The sequence below is a fragment of the Mus caroli genome, chromosome 6 (genome assembly GCF_900094665.2).
Source record: "Mus caroli chromosome 6, CAROLI_EIJ_v1.1, whole genome shotgun sequence".
In the NCBI taxonomy this organism is placed as follows: domain Eukaryota; kingdom Metazoa; phylum Chordata; class Mammalia; order Rodentia; family Muridae; genus Mus; species Mus caroli.
In genome coordinates, this window is record NC_034575.1 from 141,945,806 (window position 1) to 141,958,515 (window position 12,710).

The 12,710-nt window shown below is 44.1% G+C and overlaps 1 protein-coding gene across 14 annotated transcripts in view; it reads right to left on the reverse strand.

Annotated features, from left to right (window-relative positions):
* Sox5 (SRY-box 5) overlaps window positions 1-12,710 on the reverse strand; it is a 938,356-nt gene that overhangs the window by 308,415 nt on the left and 617,231 nt on the right. For 11 of the 14 annotated variants that reach the window (XM_029478841.1, XM_029478851.1, XM_029478846.1 and 8 more), the window contains one exon: window positions 10,866-11,097. In XM_029478841.1, coding sequence (XP_029334701.1) covers window positions 10,866-11,097 — 232 coding nt within the window. Of the gene's footprint in view, window positions 1-10,865; window positions 11,101-12,710 lie in introns of those variants that run through there. The other 3 variants (XM_021164260.1, XM_029478842.1, XM_029478849.1) reach the window with 2 other exon arrangements.

Here is a 12,710-nt window from a genome sequence, read left to right on the forward strand (position 1 = left end):
TGTGTGTGTGTGCATGTGTGTGTGCGTGTGTGTGTGTGTGTGTGCATGCGTGTGTGTGTGTGTGTGTGCATGTGTGTGTGTGCGTGTGTGTGTGTGTGTGTGTGTGCATGCGTGTGTGTGTATGCTTAGGTCTGCATTCTGTGGCTTTCTTTGCCTTTGGTTGCTACATGGGAAAGTTGACTTCCCATACAAGCCTGGAACCCGGCACGCGCTCAGTGGATGCCATTAGCCTTTACTGATTTGTATTATGTTTCCTCTCTCGTTGCAGCAGGAGCCTTAAACGTGTTGGCTGTGGTCTTCAGTTCAGGAAACTGACCTGTAGGTCCTGAAAGTGTCTTCAGAGGTTCTCCATCTCGGACCTGAGATGTGAACACATTAAAAGGAGAAGGTTCCACACCATTGCCCTAGAGTCTGACACAATGGCTGACACAAGGTCCATGATGCATCACTCCCATGACTATGAATTATATGTTTCCACACAGTGATCCCCAGAGGTCTCCTATGAATACAGCACAGCCCAAGGTCGGGAGAGATGTGCAAGCACGTTTGGTATTGCCCACCAGTGATGAAGCCTTTTGATTGTTTCTCATGGAGTGTCCCCACTGTTGGCACAAGACTCTTGTCTAATGGGTGAATGGCTCTAAGCTTCCACTCTATGGCTGCCCTCAGAGGCACTTCCACTGAGGCATGACTCTTACTCCTCAGTACTTGGTTCACCATGGAGTGGGATGCTGGCCTTACCAGTGTTGGTTGCCCTGTTCCCTGGAGCCAGAGTTACAGGTAGCTATGGTCCATGTATCATGGGTTCTGGAAACGGGTGTCTATTGTAGAAGAGGCAGCACACACTCTTAACCCCTCAGCCACTTCCTCACTAGACGTTCATGGAGTGATACTGATATGTTAGGCCAAAGACTAGCCAGCTCTCTTGCATAATTACACATTCCACCAGAGCCTAAAGAAGCTCTGTGAACCCTCTGAACTAGTGAGATCAAGTGACTTTCATACAAGCACAAGGGCCTTAGCTGGGCGCCGGGCACACATGTAAACAAGTAAGCAGGATGATCTGCGTGTGTAGTCTCAGGGCTGGCGAGATTGAATGGATCTTTCTGTCACTTGTTGATATGAGGTATCGATGCCTCTGTAGCTGTATTCCCCCAGCTTGCTGGCCATGCAACCTGGACTACTCGGTGAGCTCCAGGTTACACCCCCATCCGAAGGAACAAAAGACACGTGCAGCTCCTGAGGACCACGACCAGGTCTTCTTCTCTGTCCTCCCAAGCATGTGAACACACACACATACCTCCAACACACATGCAAAGGTTCAGGTAACCACTGAGTCTGGATAGATAAACAAAGACTGTTCCACCCGTGGACTACAGGGAGCACCTAAAGGCCTTGAATGATTTGTTCTTATAAAAAAGGGTTTGAGCAACCAGTTGACACAGCTCTTGAGGGTCTGGACTCTGAAGTCCCAGACTCAAATTCTAACTCTTCCTCATGAGATAAGTCTCTTCAGTAACAGGCCCGCTTTGCTACGATAAGCTCGGGATACGCCAGTGTGTGCTCTCCCAGGGCAGACATACCAGTGGGTACAGTGATACGGTGTGCGTCGCCGCAAACGGAGCTAGTTCACCTCGCTGCTGATGCCTGTGACCAGCTGCCCTATAAGCAGCTTTGACTTTGAGAGATCTGAGTGTCTTCTTCGGACTGAAGCTTTATGAGGCACTCCCAAGAGTTGCTCAGAGTTGTTTCTTGAAGCCTGGGAGCCTGGGGACCACTCTCCTGAAGCTTTATCTGTGCAGTTAGCACACCTTCTCTTCCAAACCCTGTGTTTATACACGCAGATGTGGCTTCACGTGGCTGGGAGAGTTACCAAGCTCACTACACTTTGAAGTCTATGCTCACAAAGTATTGAACGTATCTTTCTGTCATTTGTTGATATCAGGTATTGATGCTTATACAGTACAATTTATATTCATACACAAATCAGTGCCACTTCAGGTCACTTCTGGAATGTATGAGAGGACCTGTCTTTCATACCTCACCTCTTCTTATAAATTTCTTATTAACCCCTAGAAGATTGTTTTCTAGTTTAGGGTTATCAACAAATACAATTTACTGTTTTATCTCAAGACGGGCTTGATGCTTAAGGGCTAGGAAGAGAGGGTGAAATGGACATATTTCCAGTGTGTAACGATTATAGTGTCTCCCCTCCTGCCACGGAGGCAGCCTTGACTAAATGACAAGCACAGACCGCTGACTTTATTCACTGACGTGATCTTGTGATGCCAAGGTCCCAGATGGTCAAGGCTCACCTCCTTATAGTCGAATGTCCTCTGGTCACGTGGTTCTTGCTTAAATATGGACTATGGGAAAACTCCAAGCTTCTTGCCCTCACATAGAAAGAATGTGTGCCCAGAAGTCCAATTACAACTGTCAGCTCAATTAGTCTCAGGGCTTTGTCTGATTTCAAGGACCATACAACTTCTCTGCCATAAAGGAATGGAGAAAAGAAGAGAAAAGAAAACAAACAAACAAACACAAAAACCAGATTTTACTCTTTAAAGGGGCCGGAGTTCATCCGTGAAGTCCTGCAAAGGACCCGAGCCTGGTTTGTCAATACCCAGGTCAGACAGCTCAAGCTCACAACCTCCTGGACCTTCAGCTGCAGTGAGTTCACCGCCCTCTCCTGGCCCCCGTGGGCACTGTACTCACAAGCACAGTGCCACACACAGACAGCACACCCACACAAATAATGAAAACATAATGAAAATAAATATTTAAAAGATAACACAAGGCAAGCGATGAGATGATCAAATGGGGGCTGCACGAGATGATCAAATCTAAATGAGTTCGGCTTTGTTCCAGCTCAGCTCTGAGCATCTTGGAAGTGGTAGGGGGAATCTAAACTCTGTGCAGTTGTTTTAACATTGTCGAGGAGGCGGATTAAATGGTGAGTAACATTCTGAAGAGGGGGTTCCAAATGGTGGGCAATGCACACTGCCTTAACATTCCCCTGGCAGGACGCTGTCTCTTTGGATTCATGTTGTCGCTGTTACTGAAGAAATCGTTTTCCCTGACCGCTCCCCATTTTGTCTCCTGTTTTGTTTTCTTCTAAGACAGTTTTGGTGCTCACTAGGTAATGCAGGTTGGCCTTTAGCTCACAGCAATCCTCTTGCCTCAGCCTCCCAAGTATGGCCACACTTCCTGGTTCCCTTAAGTTTTTCTACACTGTAGAAAAATGTTCTATTTCTCAGCTCGTGGTCTCCTGATCTGGCTGTTTGTTTCTTTATATACCCGTGAAATGGAAATGGAAAGCCATGTTAACAAGACGAGAAAACCCTAAATCACACCGAACACCCCCACTTCCGTAAGTCACCCTAGAAATCCCCGCTTTGAACATCATTCTTCTGACACTACTTCTTTAGGCTAAAAGTTCTAATGGCAGCACAGTTTCAGACACACAGTCCCCATTTCCGACTGACGGGCTCTTGAAGTTTGAGTCCGGGTGGACAAGCAAATTATTAAGGTCTTAGAGATTTCTCCCTGCCTCTGCAAATAAGCATCCTAACTGGGAAGGCCCTGGGATTCCCTGACCCTTGCAGGTGTTTGGGTTTCACAGAGGTGAAATGAGAAGTGAGGACTGTGCAGTACCGTGCCCGCCGTCCCAAATCAAACTACCCTCACACTGCAGAAGGGACCCGCTTTCCAGTTCTCACCTTCTACTCTTCGCTTTTACTTTCAGCCATCCCTATGAATTCTCATATTTAACAATTTGAAAACGGAGCAGCCAATTGAGAAAACTGAAAAATGGTCAAAAGGAGTAAAAACGTGCTTAAAGTGAAACGGAAGCTGGAGTACAACAGGAAGTGCAGCACCCTGTCGCCCGAAGCAGAGTTCCCAGACATGCAGTCATCAAGAACAAGCAGCAAAGGGAATTTTGGGACCAACAAAGGTGTCGGGATCTTGCTCGCCAAATGAAGATATTAAAGAAAAATTGCCACTTGTTACCAACAGTGGACCAGGCAAGTGAGGTACACAGACTCAGGCACACGTGAACGAACGCCCTGTGTGTTGATCTGTGGAGAGCTCAGTACATGCCTGTGTTATAGGAAGGCAGCTGACTGCTTTAGCAGCAAGACCTTTAGCAATCGCATACCGTAAGAGAAACTGAAGCTGGCCATCGTGGGGACTGGCAGTTCTCCAAAAGCCAGCTCTATAAAGAAGGAGGAAGCTAACCACTGCACTGCCTGCTGGTGGATCCTCCTGACTGTACCTTCTGATCATGGAACTATTGACTCCCACCACGGGGTTCATTAGGAAGGCTTCTCTGGCTAGACACGGTAGCTCGCATCTGCAATCCCAGTACTTGAGCAGCTGAAGCAGGGGGACTGCCAGCAGCTTGTGGCTGATTTGGGCTGTTAGTACATTCCAAAGGGAAGAGGAGGGGTAGAAAAAACAGAGAGCAAGGAAGAAATGAAGAACACAAACTTAACCCTGGACTGTAGACTAGCTTGCACCCAAACCTGTCGTTACTCGTTAGTGCCGAGTCTGAAGGATTCCCTCTTTTCTTTGTGGAAGTTGGTCGATGACTAAGAAATGGCACACCTACACCCAGCAGGGTACCAGTCTTGTTCCTTCTAGACATTGCTGCATCGACATCTCAGCCACAGATGCCATCACTCCACCCCCCCACACACACACTCGGCCCATGCAGCAAAGATGGTTACCCCATAAAACAAGCAAACCTACCAAACCCCAACAGATCAGAGATGACTTTATCACGCTTGATCACCTCTTTCAGCAACTTTCCACACGTTTAGGTTAAAAACTTGACAGCATTTTTTGGGCGGGGAGGGGGGGACTTGTTCTCCTCTGATCTATCTCAGTCCAGCTAAAGTATTTAAAGTAACTTCAAAGTCAAATGCCGGTGCAAGGAGCTGGCAACAATGGAAATTGTAAAATGTGTGCATGTACCTGTAGTCTAAATATTCTGGGTGACTAGTGTAGTTTTTCAAGTGGAGACCACCTCAGATTGAACTACTTTAATTCACCCCAAATCTCACTCACCTTTCAACAGAAAAATCATCTCTACAAGAATTTCAACATTTCACGTTGATTCAATTTATTATAGTGTGGTGCGCATCCTAGCTCAATTCCAAACATTAAGCCTCTTGCAGAACGACAAAGCCCCTCACTCATTGCTGTTTTACTTTCGGACAGCCACTCAGTTAGCAGGAGCTTGCACGTCTAGATGCACATCTGACCAACAGGCCCTGGTATCTTCCTGTCTTTGGCTCCCTGGCACTGGGATTCCTAGCACACAGCACTGTGCCCAGCACGTGTGTCCTGGATCTGAAGGGCTTTCCTTATGCTTGCAAGGAAGGTACTTTATTCACAGAGTCATATCCCCAGCCTGAATCACGATTTCTATGACTTAATAGGAGCCAACCCCTCCTACCAAGGGGCTGATCCAAAGGGCATGAACGCGGGACAGAATGAGCGACTGCCCAATTTCTTCAGCAGTTTCTGTGGTCCTTTGCTGACTGTTTCACTGTCTCTATCCTTGATAGCCCTGAGGGTAATTTCCCAGCACAGTACACATAGAAAAATTGAACTTCTATTCAAACAGGAGTTCGGAATTGTGTCCAGATAAATAGCATCAGGGGCTATTTTGTGACAATGCATACAGGGTGATGTTTGTAACGGTGCAATTTCATTGTATGATAAACATCAATTTACCATTAAAAAAAAAAAAGTAGACTTGTCAGCATCTTACCTTGTTGCAATTGAATTGGCCTTGTTCAGATAAGAAGCCTATCTCTTCCAGCTACAACAGGTTAGAGATAAACCCCGTGAAATCGCTCTCCATGTGGAATGATACCGACTGCGCTCATAATTTTACACTACCACCCAGCACATAACAGCCTGCGAACTCACTTTATCTGAATCTTGCTAAATCTATTCTCTATGCTATTAAACAAGAGTGTGTCCCATGTCCACGTCATTCAAACGTAATTACACTTTTGTCTAGAGCATGGGATAGGGCTCTCCCTAAACAATGAAATTCTCCTTATTACAACGAGCACAAGGACCACCCTGGCTTAACAATGGCAGGGCTTAGCAAGCCATAATAGCTCAATAGTTTTATGTACAAAAGCACCAGATATTGAAAAGCGTATAGAAAGTATCAGATAAGAATAGTAATCTTTACCACCCCACAATTAAGTTTTTATTTTTGAATGACACATTCTTCTCTTTTCCTTAAATTTCTTGAATAACTTACCATAGGTAGCACTATCCTACATATCAAAAATGCATAATTGATTCTTCTATTATAAGCAAAATTCATATAACATGCACTGAAAGTCACAGCTGCAATGTAACAGATAAAGATAGTCTTGTGTTTAAAAGAAACCTAAGTGCAGACCATGGGCCTGGATACATCTGAGCGCTTCCTTCCTCTCTTCTCAGTACATCAGGTGAGTGTTTATTTCAATGATTATGGCTGGCTTCCCTATATTGGAGCCTTGCTATGTTATACTCAAAAGACCAACATTGTGTCTTTAATGCAAAGTTAACTTGAAATTATATCTCATTTTATTTTGTTGATAGATATGAGGCAGGAGTAGACTTAGACTAATTGTTGTTTCATGTGTACTCGTGTTATACAGTGTAGATGCACACTGATTCCAACACACACACCATAGGAGTACAAGGTGACCATGGAGACCAAGAATTCTGAATAGGACCAGGGAAATATGATAAATATCAACTGTAAGTGAGATACCAAAATATATTTCATATATAATATATTACACATACACACATGCTACACACATAGCCTAGCATAGTAGGCTCCAACTTCAGGTCCAGTGACTCAGGAAACTGACAGCTTCAGAATTGCTTGAGCCAGAATCAGAGTCAATAAGTTAACAATAACTTTGTATTGTTAAAAGAGGTCTAGGGTGCAGCTCACAGATATCGCTCTTATTTCAAATATACAAGACTGTGGGCTGGACCTGAAACAATGCAACACAAGAAGAATCCATGCACATATATTTTTTTAAAAAATAAAATTCAGTTACATCTAGAGCAAGCCACTCCAATGATTTTTATATTGAAAATAACATATTGTTCCTTCAAAACAAGAGCGGTTTAAAGAATCAAAAGAAAGCTTGAAAGAGCAGAACAGGCTTTAAAAAAAAAAATAGACAACAGATTATTCTGGAACCACGGGGGGTGGTGGTCTCATTTCACATCACATTTGCACCGGAGCTGAGAGCTCACCAACAGATGCGGCAGGCAACCAGACAGAAAACGAGCACCAGAGGCTGCCCCACAGTGAGGTCCCTTGTCTCTTCAGAGCTGCTCCCATCCCACTGATATCCACGCCCCCTGCACTGACTTGTATGAGAACTCTGAGGTTGTCTGCATCCTTCGTTCGCCCTGCCCACATCAGAACTGTTCTTAAGGTTCGCCTGAGTCACAGAGCCACCCATTTGTCTCCGAAACTCTGAGGCAACAGCCAAGGCTACTTTAAGGAGACGGGCAAAACAAAAGGAAAACCCGGGAGTTGGGAAAACAACTGGGGCTGTAGAGTGCTTGCTGCATGGACAGAGGCTTGGAGCCAAGCACACTTGTCGGAATCATGTGTAGCAGTGTGGCCTTGGAATCTGAGCACCTCGGGGATCAATGTCCAGCCAGGCCAGCCAAGATCAGTGAGTGTAACACACTTTTGGAGACCCTGTCTCAAAAGTAAGGCAGAAAGTGCCCAAGCAACACCAATGTCCAACTTTGGCCTCTAAGTATTCATGTACACATATTTATGTATATCAGAACACAGTTGTACCCACACAGAGACATTTAATAATCCCTACACACAGAGCACACCTACATAAAAAAAGTTAAAAACCAAACAAACAGAAAAACAAGCAAATAAGCAAGAAAAAAATAACAAAAGACAAAGAAGGACTTTTATTATCCATAGGTGAAAGGTCAGGATGGCCTGTCCATTCACAGAGGAACCATTCGTTTACACAGCTTGTTGGTGATGATCAGGAAGCCGGGGGTCTGGCAAAGTTATGAGGGCTTCTTTGAATGAAAGAGCAGCCATTTGCCATTACTTTACCCACCCAAGCCTAGACCCACAAGGATTAGATATGTGACAGTCTACTGCCACGTGTATATCACAAGCTTGGGGCTGCATTCTTATCAGCAAGTCAGAAGCCCACGGAGAATCTTGTCTGTGCTGGTTACAGCTGCCCTACCCCAGAGGCTCTCTTAGTTAGACACCTAGTTTATTTCTCCAAATACTAAGAAAACAAGCAGGAGTTCAGAAAGGCAGGTTTACATCCTTATCTGGCTCTGACTTAGGACTTAAAGGTTTCATAACTGGATCCAAACGGGACAGCCTTCCACCGGGCAGCCTTTCAGAAACCACTCTACAATACAAAGACTATGCAGCATTCTCCATTTTCAATGATACTGAGTAAAAATGGAGAGAATATACTTCCTTATGAAACATAAGACTCTATTGTGTGAGTAGGACAATAGTCTATTATAAAAAAGAAATTATTCATGTTGAGTAATAATACCATAAATACATTCAACCACTTTGATACGTGTTTATAATAGGTCTTATTGTAAGAACTTACTACATCCCGACTCTTCCAGACTGTACACTAGTAGGCATCCCTAGAGCTCTGAGATTTCTAGAAGATAGTCACCAGGAATTGACAGGTTTGGCAACTTTACCTCCAAATACTTAGTATTTACTGAGCCATATCAAGCCACATGTTTATCAAATCATCAGAAACTGAATATCAAGGCATGCTCTAGTTCAAAAATTGTGTGTGTGTGTGTGTGTGTGTGTGTTTACAAGAAACACCATACACTCTGTAAAGACAAACATCCAAATACACAGGTCACAATATGGAGCCTGAGAAAAGTTGGTGGCATAGGTGAAGGGACAATGTGCTCTCCACAGTCCAAGATTTAAGTGGACCCATCTAAACTGCAGTGATCTTCTACCTACTCCAATGGAAAAAGCACATTTTCCATAAACATGAAATTTAAGAATCAGAAAAATAGACCACGGAGGAGATGTAGACTGCTCAGCTGTGTTCATAACTGTGTATGATGCTTTGTAGAGGACCTGCTGAGCAGGTGAGGAGTCTGGGCTAAATCCTAGAAGCAGCGTGGCATGCACACTCAACCGTGAGGGAGACAATCTAGTCCTTTCTCACATAAACAAGTCCTATGGAAGTCTGAGGATGATGTAGCACAGGGCTTAGAAATTAGGGCCATGACACATTCAAGTGTCCACTCAAGAGGAGAAAGACTGGTGAAGCAGGACACCTCTGAGGTAGAAACAAACTCAGAAAACACTCACGTGGTACAAGAAAGTCCAAATGTTGACCTCATTAATGTGGAATGGGTCATTTGCTTATATCCCAATAACGTATTCCACCGTGCGTTTTTCAGCACTTTGGGTCACAGATCTACTGAGGAATTCACTGGAAATCATAGCACTACTCAGATCTACTGTTTTAAGTTTTTTGAATTTTTTTATTGTGTGTCTGTGTGTAAACATGGGCGCATGTGGGAGTCAGGAGACAACTTCCGAGAGCTGATTCTTCCCTTCCAGAATGAGTTCTGTGGACGGAGCTCCCTTTGTTAAGCTTGTATATCTGGCTTTCTTCCATGCTGAGCCATCCCAGGAGCCTGTGCTGGACTCTCATAAACAGAGTTCCCTGTCCATTTCCAGGGGAGCTATAAATCACAGATCAGAACTTCACGCCATCCCCCAATGTCACCACTTTCTGACCTTCTCAGGCTTATTCATCTTTGAGTGTGCTTAAAATTATCTTATCGTTATCTTGGCCACTCTTTGAGCCACCACTATTTATATTCAGCCCTTCAGACTTTTGTATGTATGTCACTGTCACAGGGAAAATCCATCGAAGAAACACACTTAGTTTGGAACTGCCCGAGAACAGGCAGTGGTCACAATATTAAACCGATAGCACATCAGAGAGACACAATAGCAGATGGAAAAGCTGACTTCCCCCATGCCGACCTAGAGTTTCCTACCCACCTGGTCCCTTCTCCTATTTGACAGGAAGATACAGAGCCACAGTCTTGAACGGAATGGTAAGTCTCGAAGAGAGAGAGACCATGGAGAATGTGAGTAAGCTTGCCAAGTGACAGACAAGAACATATAAATGATGCCTGAGTTCATGCTAAGAAAGGTCGGGACCATAGACCCTGAAGTCTGTCTGTCTGTCTGGGTAAATCCGGGTCCTATGACCTAGAACACCTTATAATTTCACCTTGTCTCAGTTTCCTCAAATATAAACCCAAGGAGGGCTTAGTACCTCTCTCCACACATGCACATACACATATGCTCACACTCATAGGTGTGTATGGGTGTACTGCATTATCTAAAATTCTTGGATGGAAAAAATGGTCACAGGATCAAATAATTGAAGACTTTTTGACCCATGAGGGCTAACAATGAAGAATATAAGCAACTATATCTAATGCCTCTTCATCAGGAAGAATAGGAAGCCAACTTTGACTCTGGTTAACTTTAGCCACGCAACCCGAACACAATCCTCACACTTTGTACGGCTTTCCCCCTAATTATGTGTCAGAAGCAGGTCCCTCCAAAAGCGCACTAAGAGCTAGACATTATTTCTTATGTTTGTTCCCTTGCAGAATCGACTCACTGGAAGCAATCCTACGAGGCCTGGTGTGAATCGTCTGTGTGGTTCTTAGAAACATGTTCACTTCGAGCAAAAGACGGAAGCCAAGCTATTAGAGGAATAGCCCGGCGGACAGGGAGACCATGAGAAACCTACCATTGTGTTGTGCTGCACAGTGGGGGTCCTAGGACCACAAGTCTCTTGAGTCAGCAGAGAAACTGGCTGAAATTCCTCAGAGTGAGGCTTGTTGGGAAAACTCACATGTAAGGGAAGGTGAAAGGCTGGGAGCCTCTCACTCTCCTCCTCTTCCACTTTCTGTCTGCTTGTCACCATGGCTACCTCTCCATCTGTCTCCCCATACGGAGAGGCTGGTCGCTTGGAAGACATCCTGGAAGGAACAAAAGAGGAGAAAATAATGAAACCTCCACATAAATCCTTAATGCCGTCATTGTGTGGTTAGGGGCCATTGTAACAGAAATGCCTTTTTGTGCTGGCGGAGAGCAGGAAGCCATCCAAACACCACTGCACAGCGCACACAATCAGAAACAATGGCCAAGCAGGTAGCGACAGAACAGGGCTTGTTTGCTGTGAGAATAATACACTAATATAGCACTCTCTTGTATTCTGGCTTCTTAAACAAGAAAATTCACCTAAGAACACTGCATAACGCAAGTCCATTCCATTTTAAAGGGAAGAAAAGTATCCATCTAGCTTCACACTTTGATAGACCTTATTCAAAACAGAACATCTGTGAATAGCAAATACCGTGGGCAGTTTAAAAGAAAGAAAAGCACTAAAATTTCCTCCATGGGAAAAAAATATATAATAAAATAAATACACTCTCTCCACTCTAACAAGTTTGCACTGCATTAACAGTAAGATTACTCTGAGACCTAGAAGTATGTTTAAAAGCACTCCTCAGAGAAATGGACAGAAAGTTGAATATTTCTTCAAAAGTTAAGGACTACAAACATTTCATCATTGGTGCCTCGGAAAACATTTAACCCATTCTGGCATTTGGTTCCAACACTGACACAATGAGGTAGCAAATCACACGGGGATATTTTTAAAAGTTTAAATTCTAGCTGTGCTAGTCTACATATCATATGGATGTATGCTCACAGTTATTTGCTCCTTAGCATTCTTAAAGACAGAAAGAAAAGCCTGTGCTTTGACTTGGTAAGAAAGGCCAAATGAAACCGGGCTAGGATAAAGGGATGAGAACTGAGCATTATCTGTGGTTCAGTAGAATTCAGATTATCATCTGAGCTTAAAATATACAACAAACTGTTTCAGAGAGGGGGCGGATCTTTCTCCTAACGTGAAAAAGTTTTACGCAGAAGTAGAACTGAGTTAAAATGTCTGGTGTACAAACAATCAGCTGTCCTGTGGTCTGTACAGTTTGACCTGAGCTCAAAGGAAGGAGTCATTTGCTGCTGCTCTTCAGCATACAAAGGCTGTTTGCAGAATCATCCTTGTTAATTCTAGACCAGTGGGAAAGGAACCGGAAATCCTAGCCACTGATGAAGGCCTTCACTACTGCTGCACATAGCACAGACTTTTACATTTCCAAACAATCTGTTTCTCGTCCCTGAAGAGTGATTCTGCCATTAGCGTTAGACTCTCTCTCGCTCAGTTTACTCATCTTTAAACCGAGAGACATCTGCCTCTTACGGCTTTTGGAACAAGAATCAGTAGAGTCCTTAACTCAGTGTAGATACTTGTCGAATGCAAGCTCTTCCTTATATTGCGGACTTCAGACCTCAGCATGACCCTCTGCCATAAAAAGAAAGAAAGGAAGGAAGGAAGGAAGGAAGGAAGGAAGGAAGGAAGGAAGGAAGGAAGGAAGGAAGGAAGGAAGGGGAAAAGGAAGAGAAAGAAAAAGAGAAAGAGAGAGAGAGAGAGAGAGAGAGAGAGAGAGAAAGAGAAAGAGAAAGAGAAAGAGAAAGAGAAAGAGAAAGAGAAAGAGAAAAAGAAAAAGAAAAAGAAAAAGAAAAAGAA